Source organism: Agelaius phoeniceus, chromosome 12, assembly GCF_051311805.1.
Source record: "Agelaius phoeniceus isolate bAgePho1 chromosome 12, bAgePho1.hap1, whole genome shotgun sequence".
NCBI classification, from domain to species: Eukaryota; Metazoa; Chordata; class Aves; order Passeriformes; family Icteridae; genus Agelaius; species Agelaius phoeniceus.
This window is the reverse complement of record NC_135276.1, coordinates 6,173,816-6,199,832: the sequence shown is the minus strand read 5'-3', so window position 1 is coordinate 6,199,832 and position 26,017 is coordinate 6,173,816. Positions and strand designations below refer to the sequence as shown.

General features: G+C 51.6%; 1 protein-coding gene across 1 annotated transcript in view; it reads right to left on the bottom strand.

Moving 5' to 3' along the window:
• The window catches only part of LOC129125577 (hydrocephalus-inducing protein-like), a 54,435-nt gene extending 28,993 nt beyond the window's left edge, over nucleotides 1-25,442 (bottom strand). The window contains exons 1-22 of the mRNA XM_077185212.1: nucleotides 25,418-25,442; nucleotides 24,806-24,972; nucleotides 23,619-23,718; nucleotides 22,270-22,388; nucleotides 20,883-21,106; nucleotides 18,906-18,973; nucleotides 16,548-16,780; nucleotides 15,646-15,746; nucleotides 14,266-14,401; nucleotides 13,654-13,818; nucleotides 12,635-12,787; nucleotides 10,560-10,798; nucleotides 9,257-9,509; nucleotides 8,548-8,691; nucleotides 7,110-7,211; nucleotides 6,266-6,597; nucleotides 4,576-4,738; nucleotides 3,997-4,098; nucleotides 3,090-3,299; nucleotides 2,098-2,226; nucleotides 1,032-1,209; nucleotides 330-565 (exon numbers count right to left, since the gene is read on the bottom strand). Of these exons, the coding sequence (XP_077041327.1) occupies nucleotides 330-565; nucleotides 1,032-1,209; nucleotides 2,098-2,226; nucleotides 3,090-3,299; nucleotides 3,997-4,098; nucleotides 4,576-4,738; nucleotides 6,266-6,597; nucleotides 7,110-7,211; nucleotides 8,548-8,691; nucleotides 9,257-9,509; nucleotides 10,560-10,798; nucleotides 12,635-12,787; nucleotides 13,654-13,818; nucleotides 14,266-14,401; nucleotides 15,646-15,746; nucleotides 16,548-16,780; nucleotides 18,906-18,973; nucleotides 20,883-21,106; nucleotides 22,270-22,388; nucleotides 23,619-23,718; nucleotides 24,806-24,972; nucleotides 25,418-25,442 (3,579 nt within the window). The remainder of the gene's footprint in view (nucleotides 1-329; nucleotides 566-1,031; nucleotides 1,210-2,097; nucleotides 2,227-3,089; nucleotides 3,300-3,996; nucleotides 4,099-4,575; nucleotides 4,739-6,265; nucleotides 6,598-7,109; nucleotides 7,212-8,547; nucleotides 8,692-9,256; nucleotides 9,510-10,559; nucleotides 10,799-12,634; nucleotides 12,788-13,653; nucleotides 13,819-14,265; nucleotides 14,402-15,645; nucleotides 15,747-16,547; nucleotides 16,781-18,905; nucleotides 18,974-20,882; nucleotides 21,107-22,269; nucleotides 22,389-23,618; nucleotides 23,719-24,805; nucleotides 24,973-25,417) is intronic.
• Between the last annotated feature and the right edge of the window lie 575 nt (nucleotides 25,443-26,017).

Sequence of the window (26,017 nt, the reverse complement as noted above, 5' to 3'; positions counted from 1 at the left end):
AGATGAGCACCTCCAGCACAGCCCCAGGGCACAATCAGGCAGCTGCTGTTAAGGGCTGTAAATCTGGCAGGGCTTGGGTTGGGAACAATGAACTCCCCAGCAATGACCTGCATCTCCCTCAAAGCACCATCAACTCCATCCCTGGAGCATGGCCTTCAGGATCTCTCCCTGGGCTAGCCAGGAAGCTGGTGCAGCCCCAGAAGAGACATGACCAGCGGGGCAGCCCTAGGGGCAATGCTGAGGTGACACAAGGTTGTCAGTGGGCAGGGAGGTCCCAAGTGTCATCAGGGCACCAGGAGCTGCTGTGGGCTGCAAGGGGCTCAGGTGACATGGAGAGGGTGGCCTGTGCCAAACGGGGCTGCAGCTGTTCTTACTACAGTGCCAGAGGCAAGCACGCTGGGCTGCAGGTCCTGACTCTTTGGGTTCTGAGTCTTCAAGGTCTGAGACTTCAAGGTCTCAATCTTTGGGCTCTGAGGCTTCTTCAGAACAACTGATTTATAGCTGGGATCGTATATTTGCCGGCGTTTTATGAGCCGTTTCAGTGTCTTCTCATATTTTTCATTTCCTGAAGAAAGAAAACATCCACAAAGAGAAGTGTGAGCAAAGTGCCAGTCCCATTGAAGCTGGGAAGTCCCTGCCTCCCAACATTGGTTTCTACCAGAAAGAAATCCCTCAAGCCATCTATGGAAAGTGGATGCTGCTGTTCCTCTCTGAATCTCATCCCCTGCAATGTCACACAGATCCAACCCTGCCAGAAGCCCTGCCAGCCTCTCTTACAGCTTTCCCAAGCCTTTCACTCTAGCCATCGTCCTTCAGGGATGAGGATGGCAGGCTCTGCAGGTTGGCTCCTGGGACAAAGTCCACATGGCATCCTCTGCTCAAGACTCATGAAGCAACCAGGGGGCTTGACTTGGTCTGGGAGTCCTGCAACCCTCCAGGCTCGGTGGAGGTTGGCATGAGCTGCCCTCAGGGCCTATGGTAGGGAACAAAACCAGAGGGGCCTTTCCTGAGGGCAGACAGGCAGTGCCCACCTCTGATGCTCCAGGGCAGGTCCAGACTGATCATGGGAAAGGATGCTTCTCCTTTCAGGCAGATATTTTCTGGTTGCTGGTCACCCACTTTAAGCTGATAAGTCCTGCTGAAGGCTCCTGGTAATCCTGGCATGTAAGAGAATTTCAGCACTTGCGTCTCACCAGCTGCAAGGGAACCCTGCAGGGATGGGAGAAGAGGGAGGGAATGCATCAGAGTGTTTGATGAGGGATGGCTCAGGGGACAGACAGGCTGAGGAGACAGGTTCTCATCTAGAAGAAACCATCAGAACCACATCACCTTCATGATAAATATATTACAGTATTGGCTTTCACAATTGTTAGAGCAGATACTATGTGTTTTATAATGATGACTTTTGTAAAAGAAGTTTTGCTAAAGTTTAGAGTTCTTTTAATGAGAATGTTACGTTGTGATACCAATGTTAGTGAAGAGTTGTTGCAATATTAACATTTAACCAATGAAGGAATGGAAACCTGTTGAATGTGTTGAAAAGTTACAAATGACCTGGACTAGGACAACTGCACTTGCTCCATCTGCCGAGCAGGAGCCGACACAGCGCCTCAGGGCTCTCGCGGTGACGCTCTGTCCCTGTCCTGTGTTACTCTCTCTGTTTCTCATTTTCTCTCTTTTCTGTCCCCCCTCTGTTTGGGACCATGCCATTTCTTTATCAACAAACAGTTTTCAGATACACTACTTGCTGGGTTTGTGCCTTATTTTCCTCTGAGAAATCTATCAAAAAGAATTCTCCTCTGCTCCCCTTCCAGCAGGACAGGACAGTGACCCACGCACCTGTGCCTCCCGCCGGTGTCTGCCTCTGACAGCAGAGCCACCCACCAGCCAAGGCCGTGGGGGAGTCTGTCAGGAGAGCACTTGTTTGACCTTCTCTGGCCCCAGCAATTGCTTACAGCCCTGTCTCTCTCATGGCTGGGTTTGGGGTTTTCCCTTCTGACTTTTTTCCCCCTTCCCCACCTCCCCCCCTTTTTTCCCCTTTAACACTCTCCTGGGCCACCTGACACAGGGCTGGGCTCAGTCACTTGTGCTACTTACAGTGGTGGGGTTGACCAGAAACACGCCAGGCAGATGCTTGTCTGCAGGGCTAGGCTTTAGCACCCACTTGAATTCAATCTTGCCACCGTTCACCAGGGTGACATCGCTGTGATGAATTTCATTAAACATCTGGAGAGAAGGCACAGGAGAGGGAAGTTACAGACCAGGCCTGCTGCTGGGAATCTCCTTCCTCCCTCCTGGGCTTGAAAGCAGACACATCATGGGAGCAGGGACCAGGGAGGAGATAGGGGCACTTGGGAACCTGGGGAACCCCCAGGCACAGGGCACCTGCACAGCACCAGGGAGCTCTGGCAGCACACAGAGCTGTGGTAACAACCATGTGAGGGCCAGCAATAAATGAACCAGGGCACACAGGCCCTCTGCCCTCTGAGGGGTCGGTCACCCACAGCCAGGAGAAACAGAGACAGCACTGAGGCATTCCAGGAGAAAAGGCACCTGCATGCAAGTATTGGCAAGCAACATAGATGCAACAAGGGAGTCACCCAGGGCAACACAGACAGGGCCAGCAGCTGGAAATATCTGTGGGCTTTTGACTGGAAAAGAGTGAAGTGGGGATTATTCTGGGACAGTCTCTCCAACGGTAGTGACTGGAAGCCCAACTTCTTCCCTTGATTATTGTGTGGATTAAGCAAGAGCTTTAGACAAGAGCATCTCCTTGGAGGTCAGGCTTTAGGTGTGGATCAGCAGAGAGATGTCTCAGGGACACACCCCTCAGAGCACCCCCACTGGGACCCTGCCTGCCCCAGAGGCAGTGTTAGGTACCCTGAAAAAGAGGCATTCCCAGCATTGTGGAGAGGGTTGGAGATGGCCATTTTAGAGCAGCTTGGATGCCAGATGTGTCCCTCAAAGGTTGGGCTTCCAAGCCCCAGAGCCAACAAAGGGGCTGGGAAGGGAGCCCTGGAGCGAGGTGGGCAGGAACCTGCTGGCCGTGGTGCCAAGGCAAGGAGCTGTGCCAGGGATGTGTGTGGTACCTGTAAGCCACAGTTGATCTCCTGGGGCCTCACGAGGTAGCTGAAATGTGAGATCTCCCCGGTCACCAGCACCTCGTAGGTGGGGCCTCCCTCCACGTGGCACAGCGCCGTGACATCAGAGATGGTGTTGAGGTGGCCAGAGAAGGTGAAGGAGACCTGCTGGCTCTCACCTGGCTGCAGCACACCTGACATTGGCAGGATACTGAAAGCCTGGATGGAAGACAGGAGAGCTTGAGCTGTTGAGCATGGCAATGGATGCAGAAGAGCATCTTGGAGCAAAGTGCAGCTGTACCTGGAGGGGCCTATTCCCCAAACACTGCCAGAATCACCCTCATCTCATCCTGCATCCATGCCACTGACCAGTGCAGGGACCATGGGGAAAATCTTCTCCCACACTCACAAGATCAATGCATTGATTAGTACATTACGTGAAAGTGAACTGGGATGTCTCCTGGCAGTAGAAATTCTCTCTGATGCACAACTTGCCTTTAAAAAGCATTTCTTACTGCTTTTAGAAAAGGAGGAGGCTCAGAGTGAGAGCTCTCGGAGCTGAGCGAAGGACTCCAGCCCAGCTCATCTGACTCCTGAGGCTCTTCCCTCTCTCTGATTTAAATGCTGCTTTCTCAAGGTGCTATAGCAAAAGCTCCTGCAAAAGTTTCCTATGGACCACCTGAGGAGTTCCAGGGGGAGCAGTGCCCTCCATAGGTGCTGCAAAGTGTCCTTGGGCAGCCCTACAACGTGTCCTGCATGGCCTCTCCAACTACCAGTTGCTTCAGCAGCACTTTGTGATGGGCCTGCAGGGATGGGAGGCCCCTCTGTGGCCAATGCTGGGGCCACCAGTGGCACTGGGAGCTCCAGCCCTGCTTGCCACACTGACAATGTGCAAGTGAGACAGATTCCCTCCTACCTCCTCCGCTTTGAGGGAAGTCTGTGGTTCGTCCACGGAGATGCTGATTCCCTCAAACCCTACTTGGAGGCGAGGGTATTCAGGAAGTTGATCTGATTGCACCTGAAAAAGAAGCCATTTTCTATGCTGGGAGGAAGAGACAGCCATTTTGCAAAGTCTCCGTTTGTAAGACAGCTCCAGGGCCAGCAGTGCAATAGCAGCTCTGGGTGAAAGCAGAGCCCTGCAAACAGGGAGTCTGGCTGCCTTGGGAAGAGGCTCCATGGAGATCAGGACTCATCCCAGCTTGCTCTGGGAAGGAAGCTGGAGGCCTTACCATGATGATGCAGATAAAAGCCTCATCTTTCATTGTGAAGGCAAAAAATCCCACACTCAACACAGGTCTGTAGGACCTGAGTGAGCTTCTCCAAGGAAAACTCTCCTATTTCTCCCTCCCACACAGCCCACGTCCAGCCACTGGCCCTGCTGCCCAGCCCACTGTCAGGGCACAGGACAGCAGGGCAGCAAAAAGGGAGGTCAGTACGACTTGGTGGTGGAAGGCTGGGGAGGAAACACAAGCAGTAGATGTACAAGAAAATCTACCTTGTTTCTTAAAGATTGGGTAAGATCCTGCATTGTTTTCAGCATTCTGGCTGTGTCCTCATATCTCATCTTGAAGTGTCTCCATCGAGTTGCTGGGTGAATCAAATAGGTTGCCTTCCCCTTTGGTGGTTGGGGTGTGAATTTAGGTGGGTAAAGCTCATCTCTGGAAAATAGGATAACTATGAACAGGGATCTGCAGGGGAGGGAGGGACCGCTGCACGAGCAGCTCCTGGTCAGGATGCAAGCCCTGGGTGGGTGCTGGCACGTTGAACTGAGAAATGGTTTGATCCAGGCCTTCCCAATCCAGGCTGGAGCAGGTCTGTTCTAATGGCAGCCCAGGGATAACACTGAGGTGCTGCAGCAGCTGCAACTGCTTGCATTGAGAAACTACAGAGGACAGGGATTAACACTTTGTGGGGATGCAAAAAGCACAGTGGGAGAGGAAAAGACAGAGAAGGCAAGCAAAAGGTGAGATCTGAGACACTGAGGGGCAGAGCCAGCCACTGATGAGCCAGCACAGCCCCCCCAGTGCTCAATGCCAGAAACTCTGCAGCTCCACCAGGTATTTATCAGGAATGTTTCCCTGACACTGGTGGGGGGTTGGTTGACATTTTCCAACCCTCCCAGGTGACTCAGGTCACATTCCCCATTTTAAATTAAAGCAGGTGCTCAGGGTAACTCTGCTTGTGTTTCTAATGCCATGTGAGGGACACAGTCAAACTGTGCCTGCCTGTCACCCTGCTGAGTTGCAAGTGCTCCCCACAGTCAAACACCACCCGGATGCTCCATTCCCAGACAGGCATTCAGGGCCTGTAATGACCTGCTCCCCAAAGAATCACTGTCTTCAGCTTTGTAGCTTGTTATCTAAGGCTGGGTTTCATTTCTAGCTCTCTCATCATAACCCCCAAGAAATCCCTAATCATTTACTCCACTGTCTTTAGTTTTTATGAATGGTTTGAGGCAACTTCCCAGGACCATGGTGCCCAGACAATGACATTTTTCACTCTAAAGTAGAAACTCTCTGGGAGACAGGGATAGGAGATGATGTGATGAACAAGCCCAGCTGACAAGCAATTCAGAACTCATAAGGGACATGTTGCAGGGTGGAAAAGTCAAAATGATAATAAGTGACACCAAAAAATGGAAGTGAAGACTCCAAGGTGTCCACTGAAAGCTGACCACTGGGAAAGAAATCGTCCTGGCACTAAAGGAGTTGTCTCAGCAAAGAAGGAAAGGGAAGGTAACAAGATGTTCAGCATCAGCCCTGGTGCTAAGTGGCTCTTTCTCTGCTTTTGGGACTTTCTGGGCATCCTCCAGCACAACGCGAGGGAGGAAGGCAAGGAGCAGAGAGCAGCTCCTGCAGAGAGGACCCATCCCAAAGCAGAGGGGCCAGAAGGGCCTTCAGCAGCACTGTGGGAGCTGGGACTAGGAGCCCTTCATCAAGGTGGACATGGTCTCAGGTCACAGAGGTCTGAGAAAGCAGCTTTCACCCCAGCTTTCCTTCCCAGGGGAAACCACTGTGGGGGCTATGCAGCACCAAAGTGGTGGAAAACCTATTCCCTGAGCATCCAGCCTGAGCACAGCTGCTCAGTGCCATTTGTCAGATGCCAGGCAAACAGCTTTGCTCTTGGCCAAGTACAAACAGGACACAACAAGAAGAGCTTCAAGGGGAGGGCAAAGGTGCACATACCTAAACCTGGTCACCTCGCTGTCGGAACGGAATGACCAGCGGTACTGGACGGGCAGTGGGCTGCAGTTGGTCATCTCCAGGGAACGCACTTCTTCCGTGTCAGGCCTGATGAAGCCAAACTCCACAGAGCTGGGCTCCATTTGGAGATTTGGGAAGTGAACTTCTCCCTCAAGGCTGATACGCTCCACAAAAGGATGGCCCCTGACCATGTCTATCTTCAGAACCTTCTCTTTTCTCCAGCTCTTAAAATCCAGTTCATAAGCTGGGTCAAACACGATGTAGAGATGACAGGTCTCCCCTACATCCACTCTCACAGGCTGCAAGGAGATGAGCAGTAATTAATCACCTGTGGGATGATGTCCCAAGGTCTGACAGCATGAAACAGTAAATGCTCCAAGTGACCCCAGCACGGGCTTCTCAGTTCATGGTTCATCTCTCTCCAGCAGGGCTCTGGCTGCAGGCACCACAGTCCAGTCCAGGATCCCTCAGGCTCCCGTTTCTGTGCTCAGCCCCAGTACAAGGGGGTGGCTGCTGGAGAGCTGGCATGGCTTTCCAGGAGACACCTTCCCTGCATGGCTTGCCCAGACCCAGCTGCCTGCTCCCTTCTCCCTGTGCCTTAAAGCCAGGATGGATCTTCTCAATTCAGATAAGATTTTGATTCCTTCAGCAGCTCTGCTGATGCAGCTCAGGCCAGCCCACTGCTGATGCTACAGAATAAACTTCTTGACTCAAGGAGCTCCCAACAGAAAGGCACCACCACATCCCTCCTCTTCAGACCCCACTGGAGGAGGCCAGGGCTGCTCACCTGGCCACCTGGGAGGGGCTGCTGCTCCTTATCACAGACCAGGAATGGCTGCTCCAAGTGCAGCATGAGGTCCAGTGGCAGCAGGCAGGTGTTTTTTAAAGACAAAGGCTGGTACTGCAGTGTCAGGACATCGCTGGGTTTCTATGGAAACAGGAGACAAGGAAAAACAGCCTCAACTAGAAACAGACCTCCTTCTGCTTCTGCTGCAGCTCACATTTTTCAGCCTCACGAGTGCATACATTTCTATTTACTCTTTCTATTTGTTTCTACCCTTCCAGGAGGTTTTTCTTGACAGCAGATGCTTTTCATGTTTAGAAACCACAGCATCCTCTGGAGGACAGGGAAAACTCCCAAGTACAGATGAGGGAATAGGCCCCTGAGAGGAGGTGGCTGCTTGACCAAGATCTAAAGCAGAAAGTGAATCCAGGCCATTTGTCTCCACTTTTGTCTCTCTATTGGGCAGAACAGCACTAGAGGATCTTCACTCACATACAGTCATTTCTCACAACCTTCCTGGCTCTAGCAGCCTCAAAAAGCACTTTGTCTGCACCACGTGTCCTGCAGCCCCTGCTACAGGGACAAGGTGTCTGTGGTCTCAAAGCTCTGATCAGCCTGGGCTCTTCCTTCCTGTCTGAGCATTGTGCTGGGCTTCCTGCATGGTTTAGAGAACCCAGAGACTTTGGGAAACGACTTCTGCATGTACTGATACCAAACAGGTGCTGTGCTATAGTATGCAATAAATCAGTTTGGGTGTGTGGCATCGAGCAGAACCGAGGCAGAATCAGGGAGAGCTGAAAAGCTTCTCAATTACATCTGAACTGCCTGTTCCAGGGATTCTGTACTTCACTGGAAGCCCGGGAACCAGAGGAGAGGCCTGAAACTACAGAAACCAAATCATTAACCATCTTCTCTTTTTCAGACAACTTGCAGGAGGCAGAAAGATGATGCTGGAGTTGGGATCCAGAGACTAAAGGGCACCTGCTCTGCCTCAGTGTTATCATCACTGCAGTTGCAGGATGCCTGGGGGTTGTTTGAAGCAGAGGAGGCTTAGGGAAATGCACAGAGCTGATCCATATAGCTGTACCATCAAGCATCCATGCCAACAGCAGAGAAGGCACAGAGACACAGGAGATGTTGGGTTTTTCCTTGTCAGCCTGAGGAATTCACAGGAATCTCCAGTTTTCCCAGCTTCCCTGCAGCATCAGTGTACAGACATCACCGTGCCTTGGAGGGTCCTCAAAAGCCTCCCTTTACAGTGAGCACAGAAACTGGCATTTCTCTGGGGTGGCCACCATCTCCTTGGCACTGCAGCTGGAACTGCACTTTTACTTTGGGGAAGTCAAATACCAGTCTCATCTCTAAAAGCATCTTCACTCACTTTACAAAGTGCCTCAGGAAGGGTAAAGAGGGGCTTTAACACAAGCACACACCCCCCTCAGCCATGCTGTTAAAATGCCAGCATGCAATCCAGACTTACCTTCTCCACATAGAAAGAGAATTGTCTGGCTGATACTTCTATAGAGGGGTGAATGAACTCACAGGTAATGATTGTTTCTATTATCCTTTCCATATAGGGGGATGTCCCAATGATGGCTTCACAGAACACATAATCCTGCACCTCCTGCAAGCAAGAGTCACTTGTCACCAGTGCGTAGTGGCAGGGCACCCTGCAAATGCCCTGCATTGGCTCTGCACCCACCACGAGCCCTATTCCTGCCACAGTTACAGTCCCTGCCCCCTTTTCTTCCTGTGCTCAATTGTCTGTAACACTGCACCCCAAAAGCACAAAAGGCACTTGTGAGAAACCCCCTCCCTTGACATGGCTTTTGTTTTACTCCGTGCTCACCCCAGATAAACCACTCGGCACTTGTTTAGTTCACTTTCTTTTTGGACTCCTAGTCTAAGTGTAACTTATTTCTCTGCCCTTCTTTGCTGACTCAGCATGCAACACTGCTTGCCCCAAAAGAGCAATATTTCCATCCACCCCTGCTTTGGGATCAGCACTGGGTTTTGCTAGCTGTGGAATCACAATAAAGTCTCAGCTGGTCTGATGGTGGCCAGCAAGGAAAGCAACTGGTGCTGCCACAGAAATGAGTAGCCTTAAATCAGTTTCGTGAAGGCCCCTGCTCATTTCCCCAGGCAAATGTCAAGGGCTTGTGGAACAAGCCCAGAGGAGGGGATCTCACCTGTGGGATGCGGGAGAAGCCTCGCAGCACCATGTCCTCAGACTGGCCTCGCTGCAGGCCCATCCTCGGTGACTTCACCCCAAACGCAGGCTTGGAACGTTTGGGGCGCTGGGAATCATCTTGGAGACTACAGAGGGTTGAGACACTCTGGCCCCCCTCCTCAGGTGGGCTGTAGCATTCCGCACTCCAGAAGAGCTGATGGTAACGGCGGCCCTTGTTTGTTACTTTGAACTGACGAAGACAGGGCACGAGGCTGGAATGGAAGGCAGGATGGAAAAGAGTATGAGAGTAGCTATTTCCCTGATCATCAGATTGCTCCCAGTGAGCAACCTGAGGTGTTAATTGCTTAGAGACTGTCTTCATTTCCAGCTCTTAATGTGGACCAGAAGTGGTGTCTGATAAGGTGCCCTTTTGATGTCATTATTGCAAAGAGAAATATGTTTATAATGGTAATGTAACATTTTCCAGGTGAGGCTAACAGGACGTGGTGTTTTCCCCCAAAATGTTTGTTCTGGGGTGATTCATACTGTTGCTGTATTTTGTATTAATCTGTGCCCAAAGCTGAAACTGAATCTTTGAGATGCTGCCCTTGGGGACCTTGTGTGTGGGGGTAGGATTGCAGGCATTCCTAAAAGCCGGCTCAGAGGCAGTTTCTGGATGATCCCAGCAAGCTGGTAAAAATCATCTGCCTGCTCCAGGAGAGGAAACCAGGGGAGCAGAACCTCTCTCATTCGTATCAGCCTTGGCTCTGCACTGGTAGCCATTTGTAGAAATTTCATTTTGCAATTAGAAACTGTTTGGAAGTGAACTTTGCAAACTCTGCTGGCAACTCTGCCTCTGGAACTGCTCTGTGGGCTCCTGCCTTCCTGGTGGGGGTTGTCACCCTCCTGTCTCTTTGTTCCCAGGGCCCCTGCTTGCCTGGGAGGTGCCATTGGGAAAGGGCAAGGGCAAGAGAAAGGATCTTCCCTTGGTGCCTCAGCCACATGGAGGGACTGCCTCATCTGGGCACCATTTCAGGAACCTTTAGTTCTGGGGCAGCCTGTGAGATCATTACTCCATCAAGTGAGGACATCAATGTATTAGAACTACAGACAGTTTGTGGCAATTTAGCAACTGGTTTCCCTTTCAGTGGCTTTTGAGGGTGTCTAACAACTCTCAAGTGCCCATCACATGTTTGTAAAGGAATCTCTGCCTTTAGGGAAGGAGTCAGGCCCTTGAACACTGAAGATCTTGCCTGAAGGACTTCAGAAAAACTGCTCCTTGTTGAGACAGGAGGAGAGGTGGGAGTGGAGAGATCTCCTACCTGAATTGGTATCCCAAGTTGAGCTCTGGGGCAAATGGTTTGTCTATGACAATTGTGGTGCCAATGCCGAAAGCCTGGAGAAAGACGGTGCTCCAAAGGCTGTTCCTAATGAACAGCTGGACAGTGTCATCAAAACCCACAGTGTCATCCAGGGTTGCTGTGACAGTCACAGGAACCTCACCCAAAACAGGGATCACTCCTTCACTGGGTTCAATAACAAAGCAGTAGGATTTGGAAGCCTGTAAGACAAGCATAATATGCATTTAGGATGGAAACCACACACCCTGGTGTCTTGTGGGATATAAGAAAAGGAAAGACTAAAGAGGGGAGGATAAAAATCCTGAAGGCTTAATCTCCCTAAAGTTAAGCTACAGTACTGGGCAACAGCAGAGCTCATACAACCTGTATTTTCCCCTCCTTTAAGGGACTCAGCCAATTAACCCCGTTTTGCCCAACCCAAGGGATGCTTATCCTCAGGAGAGTGTTCCTTCCCCAGTCTTTCTCTGCACTGTGGGCCAAGGAAAGCTGCTTTCTCTCTCCTGGCCTCTCACGAAGGCTCAAGGCCAGAGGAAGGCAGGACTGCTCAAATCCCACTGCAGAAACCACATGGCTGGAGGACACTGCTGAGAGCCTGAAGAATGTCTCTGCAAAACCAGGTAAGCAAAACCCCAACACCAAACTAATCTTTCCCAAGGGGCCATCAGTGCTTCTCAACACCCCCTAAAGGACTGAAGCCCTCACTCCCCACCAATCATCAGCTGTAGAGAGGTGCCCCAGTGCCCTCTGCCTAAAGAAAAGTCACCTCCAAATGCTTATAGCAGAGCAGGAAAGCAGGAAGCAGAAAGAAAACTGGACAACATGTGCTCTGTGGGCATGGCCCACTCTTCCCAAGAACTCTTGTCATCTGCTTTCTCATGGACTTCACAGACTGGCCAAGAGAGCTGGAGGCTGCCCAAAGGAGGGAGGAAAGGCCTTGCACCAGCACAGCTGTGCAGACACAGCTCTGCAGGTCTGGCCCTGGCAGGAGCACATGAAACCCAACCTTTACACACCATGAGCACCCAGCCAAGGTGCATTGCTCCCTGCAGAGGCTGAAAGCAGAACTCCATTGTGGAGTCAGGGAAAGCTGCCCTGGAAAAACCCCTCGCTTTAGAATAACATTTATCTCCCAAACAGCTGGAAAAGCAGCAAGAGGAAAAGTCACACCCCCTCCTCCTTGGCCCAGGAGGCTGTGGCTGGACTCTCCCACATGGCCTGATGCTTTATCCACAGACACAGACAAATCCATGGTATCAGGTTTTAACCAGCTCCACAAGTTCAACACAGCCAGCATGAAGTAGAAGAAACCTCAAGCCCCTCACAGATCTCCCCCTCCAGCAGACATCCCAGCCAGCCCCAGGCCCAGCCTACAAGCCCTTCCTGGCTGCACCAGCCCTGCTCCCCCTGCCAGGGGAGCAGCCCCAGCTCCTTCTGCCCTATGCAGCCCCCACATATTAAACAGCCTTTCTCTGCAGCTGCTCCCCAAAGATGCTCTTCAATAGCACAGAGATCACAGGCTGGGGGGTGCACAACCCCCACCTTTGTCTTTGTGTGGACTGCCCAGCTGGCTTGACCCCCAGGAGGTGTGAAAATTGCCTCCCCACCAGCAGTCTGAGGACACACCTCACACCCTGCTCTCTACTATTAACAGCAGTTTGGCACAAAGCAAATGTAGATGGGACAGGGAAACCACAGTGAAATCCATGCTCTGGGGAGCAAAGGACCACAGGTTTCTCTTGATCTCGAGCTCCAAAATGTGACACACACAGCTAAAGACAAAAGATAAAATTAAGGGAGAACTTGTCAACGCAACCCAGATTAATTGCTGCTCCAACATCTCTGCACCTGACCTCACTGAGGGGTGCCCCAGCTAAAACCACTCCAGAGCCAGGTTCCTCTTGCCTCGCTCAGAGGGAATATTGGAGTATCTTGCCTCCTCTCACACAGGGCAATATGGAAATCTTGCTTTTAAAAGCCAAGTCATGGCTGCTACTGACCAGTCCATTTCCCTGGAAAACAGCCCCACAGATACTTACCATTTCTATGCTGAAGTCTACAGGGACAAGACATTCACTGAAGAGGGTAAAGCTTTGTGAAGCAGGCTGTAGAGCTGGGATCTTGCCAAACTCTAACACAGTTGGACTTGGGTAGATTGCTGCCAGCCGTCCAGAGCTCCGTAATTCTACTCCCTGTTCCAGGAAGCAGGCAAGAAAGATTAAAAACCACTCAAAACAAACCACAACAGGGAAACCTAAAAAAGCTTAAACAGCTCAACCCTGCTCAAGTTATTGCTTTAGGGACAGCTACCACACTCCAGCTGAAATGCTGGGCTTTTGGGAAAAAAGGAAAAGAAAATTACATGTTCACCTCCAAATTTAAAAGGATTAAGGTAAGAGAACCTTTCAAACTACAAATTATTGGCCCAAAGGTAAAAGCTTTGCAAGAAATCTCTAGTTAAGACCAGGCTGACAGTTAAACAACTGGTTATTCTGGCAGGGAGAAACCCTCCTTTTTAAGGTAAGCAGCCTGATAGTTGAAAGCAACTGTTTTGTCAAACTTCAAGCTCCCTGGCACAGCCTGCATTGCCTGTCCTTGCTGTTCACTGATTTACATGCAGTGCCACAATGGCCCAGATGTTTGGTGCCATCCAGGGAATTTGGCATCATCATTTCATTATGTTTTAATCTAAGTTTAAATCCTTGCAACCAGTCTTCAAATGCCAGCTTTCCTTTCTTTTACACAAAGCTCAAGGTTCCCAGAAGTCTTCTGACATCTTCTTTTGTGCTCAGAGAGATGACATTTGAAAACAGGTGTTTCCAAAGTTAAGCATTTTAAAGCTTAATTAACTAAAACTCCCCTCAATTCCAGCTTAGATGAACTACCTTCTGCGTCAGACACTGAGATCACCACCTATGAGGCATGGGCTGTTTGTGCCACCCATCCCTGCTGTCCTTCTCCCCAGCAGCCTGTGCCTGTTTTCCCTGGAAGAATCCCTGTCCCTGTGCACCCTGCCAGGAGCAGTTGCACACAGGCTCACATCTCCCCTTGCACTCACCCGTGGGTTTCTCTCATCCCCGAACACGCCAACGAGAATCTTGGTGCGATGCTCGCCCAGCGTCTGCACTTCGATGATAACTGGGATCTCTGCAGTGCCGTAAGGCTGCACAATCCCACAGGGCTTGGGGCTGGAGTAGAGCACGGGAGAGTCGTCCTTGCGTTGCTGGAAGGGACAGAATGAAATGCAACTTCAGAGGGACCTCTGAAGAAACTTTAGACTCCTTAACATCCACTGCAACAGCAACTTAGACGTTTAAAACTCCCCAGGACAAAGGTAAAGGCACAAACAAACTGCAAGAATTGTAGGCTTAGCACTCCCAGGGGATCCTGCAAGGAGGCTGCCAGCACAGGCACTGGTGTCTGTGGATGCAGCAGCTTTTCACAACCCTCTAAGACCTCCCACAAGAAAACACCCTGAAGACTAGACTAGAACATAAACTGTTTCCTCAGGAGGTTAAACTGCATCCTAAGGTTTACATTCAGGTAGGATCCTTTTCTCAGCAGATCTTTAAGACTGAATAGAAACCAGCAAGGTCTTATCCAAACCCTTTTTCCCACTAATAGTCTCCCCAATAATATTTGACAGGAGGAGGTGGATGTGATGCCAAACCTGGAGAACAAGCCCGTAGCAGCCAGGAAGGCTGGAGGGATTTGTAACAAGGAGCTTCCTCTCGTATGGCACCTTCAGGAGGCACTCATGGTACGCCAGGACTATGGGGAACACATTCAGCTCAGGAACAAGACATCTGGGCAAAGAGATGATCCCAAGGGAATCAGAGATACTGAGAGAATGGAGATCATTTACCCCCAAAGATTGTGAAATGGAGCAGAACACGTTGGTCACTGTCAAATGGGCATTGAACAACCCTACAGTGATAAATTGCCTTCTACTTCTTCCCACTCCAACATGTCTTATCAAGGAGGGGCAAACCCTGAGAGGCAGCACCCAGAGGCTGCCAGGTACCCCAGGCAGAGCACTTTGTGCCACAGCTGCCTCAGCCCCTCCTTTACCCTAGAAGGCTTGACAGGACTCCTGGAACAGTCCCAGTGAGCCACGAGCTCTGGGGGAGCCATCCCAACAAGGATCAGTGCTCACTAAGGCTCAAGGAACACACAACCCTAGTGTCTCATAAAAATGACTCCCTTCTCTCCCATGGTGCTGTTGCCCTGCCTGAGAACTCAGCTGCTGGCCCCAGCCTTGGAGGGCACAAGACAGCAGCTGCCCCACAGAGTGGCTGATCAGCCACCCCCTCCCAGGCCCTGCAGCTCCCTGGCTCCTTCACTGCACAGCTCCAGGCACTGACTGGCCCCAGCTCCATTTGCTTGACAAAATGGCAGCCCAGGCACTGCCTGGATGGCTCTGCCTGGGAGAGGGAACAGCACCAGGGAGCTGCATCCCTCTTGGCATTCAACTGACACCCACAGCAGCACAGCAGGGTGGAATTCTGCTGCAGCAAGAACGACTTTTGGTTTAAGTCTGAGAACATTAAAGATCAAAATGGGAAACACAGGGAAGGAGAAAAACTGGAGCTGACCTGCCACATCAAGGCTGCTTTCCCCTCATAAGACCTTGCCCTCCCCACTCTTGCTGGGAGCCACTTTCCCCTGTCATGTGCCCTCATGAACAGAACCAGACCCTGACTCTCAGCAGGCTGCCTGGTGTGTCCCAAACCAATGCAGGGTGGTCACAACCAGCACAACTCCATCTCTTGCAGGAAGAAGGAGAGGAGGCCCTCGGGAAATTTGTTCCCCCTCACGCACCAAAGCCCAGGCCAATCAATGATATCATTGCTGGTCCCTTTAGAAAAGGGCCCAGGACCGTGCTGGGCTGTGAGCAGGGGCTTTTCACCACAGGCTGCTGTCCAAGCACTGCTGTTCTCATGTCCAGCTGGCACAACATGAGGCCATTAAGCAGCTCTTCTCCTTGGCAGCTGCAGCCAGCAAAGCCTGTGCAAGGCAGTGCCTGGGGGAGGCCAGGAAGGGCTGGTACCTGGCCTTGATGACCACTGATGCCACTTCCTTAGCAATACCCTCCAGGTCCACCAGCAATCTCCGTTTGAATCTCATGACGGTGTTGGAACACAGGGTCACCTGGTAGAAAAAAGAACAGTAAATTCTTCCTTACAAAAGCTCATTACCCACATGTGACATCCTCCAGTTCTTGAGGAAGGATTTGGCTTTAATTCTTCTGCTGGTCCATGTGTAGAGCACAGTCTCAGAGTAACAAAAGCCTTCTGGCAATACCAGATTTGTTAAACACACCTTGCTATCACAGCATAGGTCAGCTTCATTAAAACATTAGACTAAAGCTCTACACACCACTGTATTCAAATTAAAGGGCCAATTTCTCATCTGACTACAATGACATAAATGCAGAGGAAATCTGACTTGAACAGACTGAGTTCAGCTTTACAGCAGAAGGCTGAGGTCAAAGTGTGGCCCAGCAGGTGCTGGGCAGTTCATGGCTGCAGAGTGTTTTGTCTCCACTGGAGATCCCTGCAGTGAACACAAATTTTTCTGCTCCCCAGGAGCAATGGGGAGAAATGAGACCAAGAAGAAAAGCTAACTGCTTTATACAATGACATCTCTCTGACAGCCACCTTCTGCCCTCATCCTTGCTCTGCCCACTTGCAATCAAAGAAATTGCTCTCAAAAACACAAGAATGGCTTCAGGACTTGACCATATGGTATTGATCTCAGTGTAGGATTTTGGAAACAAACCAGTGCTCCTTGAGGAACATCCCGGGTAAGCCAGCTAGCAGAGGCCTCCCAGCAGTGCAGATCTCTCACTCCCAGGATGCTCAAAGCTGGCACCAGAGCTAAAGCCCTCCCACACTCCAGTGAAGCTTCAGCCCTGGTGCTGAAGCATCTACGGCTGGATTCTTCCCATACCTCAATGTCCTGGCGCCCATGGGAGGGGATGGTCCCTTGGCTGGGATTCATTGTGAACTCCCTTGGCTCCACATAGAAATGAATTCCCTTCCTCCAGGATGGGTCACCTTCTTTGTGTATTTGATCAAAGCTGCTCACAGCCGGCTGCGTGCCATCGTCCGACATGCGGAGCTTGAACGTCACGGGCACCACGGAGCAGTTGGTGAGGCAAATGCTCTTGGTGCAGGGAAAGCCTAGGAAAGGACACAAATATCCATTCAGGCACCCATTATGGCATGATCCTGGTGGGAATATCCTGCCAGGATAAAAGTGAGATTGGAGTTTAGCTCTTTATTTTGTGAACTACAGCTCACCGAGAAGCTGCATGAGGAATTAATCGTCACTGAGTTCCCTTTGACACTGATTCCAGACTGCAGCCTTGAAAATGCCCACTCCTAGCCCTGCTGAACACTGCAAGCTTCTCTCTTTGGGATGGGGAGGAGCTCCCTCCCCTACCCCAAACCATCACCAGTTATCTCTCAGTGATGAGTGTGCACCCAGACCCAGCATTTACTCTGAAAATTCAAGCTGTAAAATTCCCTGGTAAGTCTGCCAACACTCCCATTGTTTTCAAGATACACAAACAGTGAGTTGTCATTGAGAAGAAGTTACAGCAAAAGAAAATGAGGATGGAATCAGGGACTAGAATGTGATGCACCTTAATGCAGTTTCTCTCTGCAGGACCCTTAAAGCATCTCTTGGTTTGGGCCAAACAGACTGAGCACATGACAGCTCAGAGTCCACTCAACTGGGGGCACACCCCAGCCTTGGTTTGAGATTAGCAATTAGGAACCATGTCCCACCTCAGCCAACAAACAGGGACATCACAGCCATGCTGCTCACTGTGATTGCTGCCTGCAAGGGTTTCCCTCACTTTAGCTCTGAGATTTGCTTTCCATCCTGCAAAGCCAGAGACACAGCCACTCATGGTGGGGATGTCCTGCAGAGCCTGCAGAGCAGCCACAGCCTGCTCTGCAGTGCACCTCTGGCTGGGCTGGCAGCTCTGTGGGGAGGACACTTCTCCCCAGGCCTGCTCACCAAGAGCCACTGGAACACAGATGGGGAGAATAAACAACTGCAGCTGCAGCCCAGAGCTTCTCTGTGCCCATCCAAGTGACCACTGCTAGCTCCAGCAGGGACTCCAGCAGGGAGACGAGAGAGGCACAAAAAGGACAAACCCAGATGTCAAAACCTCAAGTGAGACTGAGGTCAGCACCTGCAGACAACAGTCAACAGTTACAAAGAAGCAAAGATACAACAGCTGCCTTCAGCTGAAGAGACCTTAGGAATGAAATCGGATTCAGCAGGATCAATCTCCTGCTTCAGAAGCATATTTCTATCTGTTGCCTTTCTTGTTTCATTTCTTCACACGGCAACTTGACAAGTGCCTCCGTGGTGATGCAGGCTGGGGAAGAAGCAGCTCAGGAAAGGCAATGAGTTTCCTTCAAAAGTTGATGAACTTCATTGTTCTGGGTTTAGGCTTGGTAGTGAATGTTGCCAAGGGGTTTTGGGGGGTTTTGGTCCTGGGGTGGGCTTTTTGTTCGGGTTTTTTTTGGGAGTTGTGTCTGTGCAGTGGGAGCTGAGGCTGGGCAGGGAGCGGAGCTTCCCTTCCTCCCGCTGGGGATCGCAGCTCGGCCGCTGCTGCTGCGGGAGGTTGTGTGCTTGGCCCCGGGACTGCCCTGGCTGCAGCTCAGCGCTGGCATCGACCCTGCCTGCCTGCCCCGCTCCTGCCTGCTGCTCCTGGGCACTGCCCACATCCCCCTGCCCTTTGGGGGTTTGCACAAGGAGCATTTCCGTCCTTCTCTCCCTCCCTCCTTCCCTGCCGGTGCGGGCTGGGAGGGGATCACTGCCCTGCCAGACCCCATAGCTCCTCCTGCTGTGATCACAACAACACCAAAGGGGGAAAACGGGACTTGGCCCCTGGGAAACGTCTGTTCTTGCCTTCTTGTCTGTGCTGTCCTGATATAGTCTAGGAAAGAACTGTTAGTCCTTTTCCCATAGTTTTGCCTGGGAGCCCTGTAATTTCAAAGGTATAATAATTTGGAGGGATGGGGTCATCTTTGCATTCCAAGAGGATTCCCACCTTCCTTGGCAGACATCTGTCTTTTAAAGCAGGACAGAGACACTAGAAAATACTGCCTTTCTCTTCCTTGGTTCTATTTGATCTCACAATGGCAAAATGCCCCCTGAGGCAGCAGCAGCAGCAGCCCTGCAGTTCACAGCCTGAAGAGGCTGCTGGGGCAGACCAGGAGTGAGGGATGCTTTTCTGTTGGAAGGCACAGATCCCTGACGCTGTGTCCCAGCCCAGGCAACACTCACCAAAGGAGATGTCCCCGAAGTCGAGGTCAGGGAGGTCGAAGTGTAAATTCGGTCCAGTGACGATGCCCCTGGAGGCCGAGGACAGAGCAGGAAAGGGCTCGGTTAAAGGCATTGCAAAGGTCCGGCTGTCGTGGCTCGGGGCACAAAACCTGGGCTCAGGGCACCCTGGGTTTCCAACCAACACAGCACCGTGTGCTCAGCACAGGGCTCTGTGCACAGGAGGCAGCTCAAGCCAAGTGGCCAGCAGCCAACAGCCACTGATGGGTAGGCAGGAAAAGCCCCTGGGATGCTGGGAGTCCCATGAAGGACCCTGAACACACACCCAGACATGGCTCCGTGCCTCAGTTTCCCCAGCTGCAATGGGATGGACATCAAGGTGTCCCCACAAACTTCTGTAACCAGCCTTTCCAGCCACAGGTTCCCTGCTTTGCTCCTTCTTAGCTGGAACTGCTGTTCCCATGGAGGAGCTTTCTCAGGAGAGTTTGACCCACACAATCATTACAGACACAGTTCTGAGACATGAATCCAGGGGAGCCCCAAACATCCTCTGAAAAGAGCAGCAACAGTTCTACCCAGGGGACAGGTGAATCCTAGAGGAAAGGAATGGTTTGTCAGCAGCGCCCCAGCTGGCATAGACAAGAGCAAGAGCTTCAACAACCAAACCAGGCTGTCCTGAATCTAGCACAGCACCTCACCTGGCCTTGAACTCAGCAGACACACTCCAAAAGTCACCAACATCCACTGAAATCAGCACTTGAAGCTGCACAACACTCACCAGTTGATTTCATGATTGATGCCAATCAATGCCCACTCTGCCTTTTGGTTCAAAATCAAGGACCAGTGAACTGTGCCTTCTGTTGCACTCACAGGACTGCACCTGGCTCTGCTCTGCACATCTCAACAAGAGACACCTGCCCTTGCTCAAGGAGAAAGCTGCTTATGCAGAAACACCCCATGACCAGTTTGGGGGAGGGACAGAGGAGAATCAATTATTTGATGGTGAAAGGTTCCCTCTTGATTTCCAAACTAAAAAAGCAGCACTTTTCCTCCAAAAACAAAGCTAGCATAATTGTTTCTCCACTATGGGCAGACCTACTCACCACTTTTCTCTTGCCAAATAATAACTTCCTTGTTCCTTTTTATCCATCGCCCTTATCTTATTGGTACAATCAAGTGCAGACTGCTTTCATTTCTTTACTGCCTTGAGCCAGTGCCCCCCAACAGCAGGAGCCCAGCTCCAAAGCTGCAGAGCAGCCAGCATCAGCTCTCCTGCTTCCACTCCATTATCCTAGCAGCACGTGGCTCAGGCTGGCAGGGACAAGGCCTCACACTGCTGTGGTGCTGAGGACTGAGCTCTGCCTCCCCTATGATCAGCCCTTCTCCCTTTGGCTGGGCCAGGATTGTCTCCTGCCATGGCACCAGCCCATGGGATGGTACCCCTGTCCTTGGCACAGTTCCTGCTGCACAGTTCCCTGACTCCCACATCAGCCCTTTGCTGGCTGTGCAAAGGAGGCACCAGAGCACTCTGTGCACAGGAGCTGGGAGCACAGCTTGTCCCCCACAGCATGAGAGGGGAGCTGAGGCTGCTGCTGCCCATCTGGCATGGATTATTAATGGAAGTTTTTAAAAACACTGCTGCTGCTGCAGAATCACCCAGGCTGGCCCATCTGCAAAGCCCTGGGGGCCTTGCTGGGTGTTCAGGTGGGACATCCCAGAGCAGCTGCTGCCCAGAGCTGCTCCATCCCACTGCCTGCCATGGCCCAAGGCAGAGGGAGATCCCTGCAGGGAGGAGTCATTCCAGCTCCCAGGTACCACCCAGGGCAGGAGGCATCCTCACACTAAAGCAATGCCAGGATCACAGCAGAGATTAAGACCTCAGGCATCACCTTTTTTCTCTGCTCAACCCCAAAATGAGGTAGGTGGGGGATGTCCCAGAGACAGCTACAGATGTGCCCACCAAGCTCCCAGAGTCCTTACCTGATGGTCAGGATCGCAGGTGTAGGAGTTTCAGCCACACTGAACTGAAATTCTTCCTCAAACCACCCCAGCACGGTGGTATGGAAGGAGATCTGAACAGTCTGGGTCCCACCTGGTGCAATCATGCCCCGCTCGGGTTCAACCATGAAGCAGAAGTCCACTTCTGTGGTTGAAGAGATATAGGTGAAGGGAGCATCAAGAGCTCCTATGTTAATCAGTTCCACCTGCAGAAGAAGGAAAAGTGGAAATACAGTGGAACCTTCCCTTCTTGTGAGTTATTGTCTAATGATGCAATGAACACCCAACAAAGGCAGAAGATGCTTTGTGCTGCTGAATGGCAGAAGTCAAAAGATACAACAGGACAAGTTCTGCCTTTGGGTTTTCATGCAGAGCAGTGGCAACTCCACAGACCTGCAGTCACCCTGGGCTTATCCCATGGACACAGAGCAGTGCACCTCTGCTCAGCATCACCAAGCTCATGGGGAGCTGGCCCTGAGAGCCCTGAGTGGGGTGATTGCAGCTGCGGAGTGAATCACCCCAGAGCTGCTGCTGCCCCAGTGAGCACAGCTCCAACAGCACCATCTACTCATTCACCTGTTCCCATACCATGGAAACAATTCATTGAGAATGAGGCATCAGCATCAAAATGTATAGACAGCACCATCTTTTGGTAAGAAAACTCAGCGTGTCTTTCCCTTCCCCAGCCGCGCTTTTGAAAGTGTCTGGCATGCTGTAGTGCCTCATTTTCTACCTCTTTCAGTTGCTCCCTCATGAATTTTTTGCAAACTTGACACTATTGGGGGGGAGGCAAATAGGTAGAAAAATCCTTTGCTTTATTCCCAGGAACACTTTTCTCCTTCCAGAGCCAGAGATGCACCAAGGCTGAAGTGTGGTGAGGGACTGGTCAGCAAGGGAGAGAACTCCCAAGCCCTTTGCAATGGCCAGCACTGAGCCAGGAGGCTGGATGGATTTCCTGTGACTTCAGCAATAAGCAGGGACACTTGACTGGAAGCTGTTTGCAGTGGGCTGAAGCTCAAAGGCAGCCAGTTTGTTGCAGCTGCTTCTGCAGAGCCCAGTCCAAAGGTGCCTTGTGTCTGGCACTGCCACAAAAGCCTCTGAACATGCAGCTTTTTGACCCAGTGTTGGTTTCATGTGGCAAGGGGTTGTTTTGCAGGAAGCCTCCCAGCTGATCCCTAAGGAAGGCTGCCCAAAAGCAGGGACTGGGGCTTCAGGAACAACAGACACACGTTTCTGACCCCCCAGGTTTGAGCAGTACATCAAATATTCCCTGCTCACAGCTGCCCAGGTTGGCAGCAATTCCACAGCTCCACCAGGCTTGCTGCTGCCTCAGGAGCCATCAGGATCCATCCCAAGCCCTGCTGCTCACCTCATAGACATAGGAGGTGTTGATAAAAATCTCCCCAAGGTTCAGTATAGGAGAGCTGAGTTCAATCAAGGGTCCTTGGCCTTCCCCTCTGAGGCACAGGGGTATCCTGCTCTCACGGCCTGGGGAGAGATGTCCATTGCAGTACAATCATTCCCTCTGTCACATTGGATTTTCCAGGCTGCCTCAGTGCTAGTCCCTGACTCTGAGCTGGATGCAGTCAGCTCCTGATGCTGCAGGAGGAGATATGGACTCTTCTCTTCCCTCAGGAGATATCCCTTGGGGCTGACTTTGAATTTCTAACCCATTCCTTGCGCTAGTTTCCAATTTGAGCCACCAGCCTGCTCAGTTTAAAACATCTCTGGTGTCCTGGAGTGACAGACCAAGCAGTAATGGGTGGAAATGGAAAGAAAGGAAATTTAGTTGAGATATTGGGAAGACATTTTTTACTGTGAGGGTGGTGAGACACTGGAGCAGGTTCCCCAGGGAAGTTGTGGAGGTTCCAGCCCTGCAAGTGTTCCAAGCCAGGCTGGATGGGGCTTGGAGCTACCTGGTCTAGGGGGAGGTGTCCCTGCCCATGGCAGGGGCCTTGGCACTAGATGATCTTTAAGGTCCACCCCACCCTCATCCTACTGTGATTCTGTGGTTTCCTTCCCATGCACCTAGAGGAGCTTTGAAATCCATTCAGTGCAGGCACAAAAGCTCATGATGAGTTTGGCAATTACCAAACTACCTGGGCCAGGAGCACAGGCCTTTGTTGCCCAAGTGCTCCCCTTCTGACACTCAGCACTGTGTTCTGTTTCCACAGAGTGAGAGCTGCAAGGGGACAACTCCCACACAGGCAGAGAAGCAGCTGCTGGCCAAGGGTGCTCCCTCTACAAACACCCTGTGCTCAGTGGGGCTCAGCCACCTCTGCTCTGCTGCTGTCTGGGCACTGGGAGGTGATCCAGGGCCAGGGAGCACATTTCTAACTCAGCTCCTTCCACCTGATGATGGATCCATGGCAAATGGACCCATCCTGGAGGCCAGGGGCCTGCAGGGGCTTAGTGCTTGTTCACTAAAGCTGTTCTGCTCTGGAGTTCTCTGGCCTTTGAGGAAATGCTGGCAAAGCCGTGGCATGAAAACCTCTCCCTGCACTGCCTGGGCTGTTCTGGGATCAGTAAGGCAGACCCAGCATTCTGAGCCCTGGCCTTGCACAGGAGACTTCCTGGAGGCTGCAGGGCCAGGGGGGATGTGCCAGCACTGCCCTGCTGACCAGGGACTCTTCCCAGCACTTCCATGGGAGCCCAGTGGGCTCAGGCTTGCACCATGGCTTCACTGAGGGGGACAGGAGCAGGGCAAAGGAGCTGCACCTGAGACATGGCAGTAAGCCACAGTTTGATACACCAGTGCTTCCAGGGGTTCGAAGGTCACCGTGATTTCAGCCGTACTATTGGGCTCAATTTCTCCCTCCTACAACAGAAAGAGACAGCAAAGCATTGCTCTTCAAACTCCACATTTCTTGTTTCCAACCACAGGCCTGTAAGCCTTGATTGAGCATCAATGATGAGTGAACAACACAAGCAGCCAAGGAAAGCCTCCAAACCCAGCTCAACACAGCGCTGGAAGCTCTCAATGCTCAGCTGATCAGCTGCCACTCTCCACAATATTCCTGCTGCTCTGACACAAGCTCTTGGTCCCATCATGCTGCTGTCAGCTCCATGGGATGTAAGTGCCACTGTGCACTGGTGGCTCTTGGCCTTAGATGGGCCATAGGAGTAACCAAGAAGAGAACATGATCCCCTTCCTTGAACTACAGATATTAGTTAAGCTGTTTTGAAAGAAAGCAGAGGTTGGGATTATTCTGGGCTTTACTGCAAGATGAGAAGGGATTTTGCTCCGTGCAGACACCAGGCATTCATCATCTCTCCCAATGCCAGTACTCAGAATCAGGGCTCTGGCTGATGGGAGCACGTGGCAGTTTGCTTGCATCACCAGAAAAGGAAAAGGTTTTCTGTCCCTGTGTGCAGGAGAACTCCAAAGGCCCATTTCAGCCTTGCACCCTTGTGTCCAGGCTCACACAAGGATGACACTGGAAGGGACACTCAGCAATAGTGCAAGGCATGGTTACAGGAGGGGATTGGCATTTCTGTCATTAACCTTGGGCTGAATTTGGCCTCCTTTTGCCAGGGAACCATTGCAAGCTTCAGGTCAGTGTGTGAGCTGGCAGTGCTCCAATAGCCTCTGCTGAGCCCCACGTGTGGGGGGAGCCCCTGCCTACAGGAACTGCTCCCTGTGGCACTGCAAGGACACGCACACAGGGCCTTGAGCTCCAGCCTGGCAGCAGAGCTGGGCTGTGTCAGGCTCCCAGCCCTGCCTTGAGCCTGCAGGGCACAAATGCTTTGAGCAGGGAGCTCTGCAGCCGCTCCAGAAACTCCACGTCCTCCCTGCCAGCACATGGGGCCAGCTGAGGATCTGCCCAGTGACTGCAGCCAGGGGAAGGGTGCTTGGGAGGAGGAAGAGGAAGAGGAAGAAAATGAGGTTCTCGGGTGTCACTTACCAATGGCTCAATGAAAAAATTGTCACTGGCGAACAGCAGGGGGTCTTTGTGCACCCTTTTCTTCTTCTCCTCGACCCTGCTTCTCAGGAGGGTAGTGAAATCTATAGAAAAGCCCTGCACCTTCTCTACTTCTTTCTCGTCCAAGAAGTTTTCCAGCCACTCCTCATCTGAGGGGTGCAGCAAAAAACTCTGCCTGCAGCCCCAGGGAGAGACAAGGCCAGCTGATCATTTAATAAGCCACAGATTTGCAGAGAGAAGTGGGAGTGCAGGAGAGCAAAGCACTTGGGGAGGAGCAGCAGCAGCTCCCCAGCAAAGGCTGAGCCAAGCCACGAGGGTCCCACAAGGATCAGAGGATAACTTGTTGTTCACTGGCACAGCAGGGAGTTTCACCCCACACTTGCAAGCTCAGGAGAGGTTTCCAAAGCCAACATCCCTCCAGAGAAACCTCCTGGCTCAAAGCCTCTGCCAAAACTGAGGGAGAATCCACCGACCACCTCAGCTGGCTTTTCCTCCCACTGAGCTGCTTGGGGGATGCAGATAAAGGTCACAGAGCACCCACTGCAGCACTTCCCTGGGAAGGGGAGATGAAGCTGGCTTGTAGCTACATGTTACCAGCATCACTCTTTGTTTCTTCCATTTTGGACCTGCCCTGTTCCCTACTCTGCCTTTCCCAAGAGCATCCCCGAGCACTTCCAAAGGAAATTGATGAATTCAGGCACCGCATCCCTTCAGTGACATTGCAGGTTTTATATACAAGAAAACAGAGGCTTTGAGAGGGGAAGGGACTTTGTTGTGCAGGAGGGAGACAGCAAACTCCTGGAGTTTCATGATCCAGAGCTTTTTGGGTCCCATGCCAGTGCATGGTAGTAAATATTCTGGTCCTGCACTATCTCCTCTCCTAAAAACGTCCTCTCTGCTCTGAGATCTCAAAAGCTTCTCTGACAGCAGGACAGTGGTCTTGGAGCTAAAACCATCCCAAAGACTGGAAGTAAGAAGAACAAAATGTCCTGGTGACAGTCTAGGACACAAACAAGCATGAAAACAGATGTAATTGGACAAAAATCCACAAAACCAAAACCAGGCGTAAGTTTACTTTGGGGAAACTTAGTTGCTTCTGAGGGAAAAGTGGATCACCTGGGGCTCAGGCTGAGGCAGGCAAGTGGGAAAAAATGGAAATCAATAGTCCAGAGAAGTAGCTGGAGAAGGTAAAGG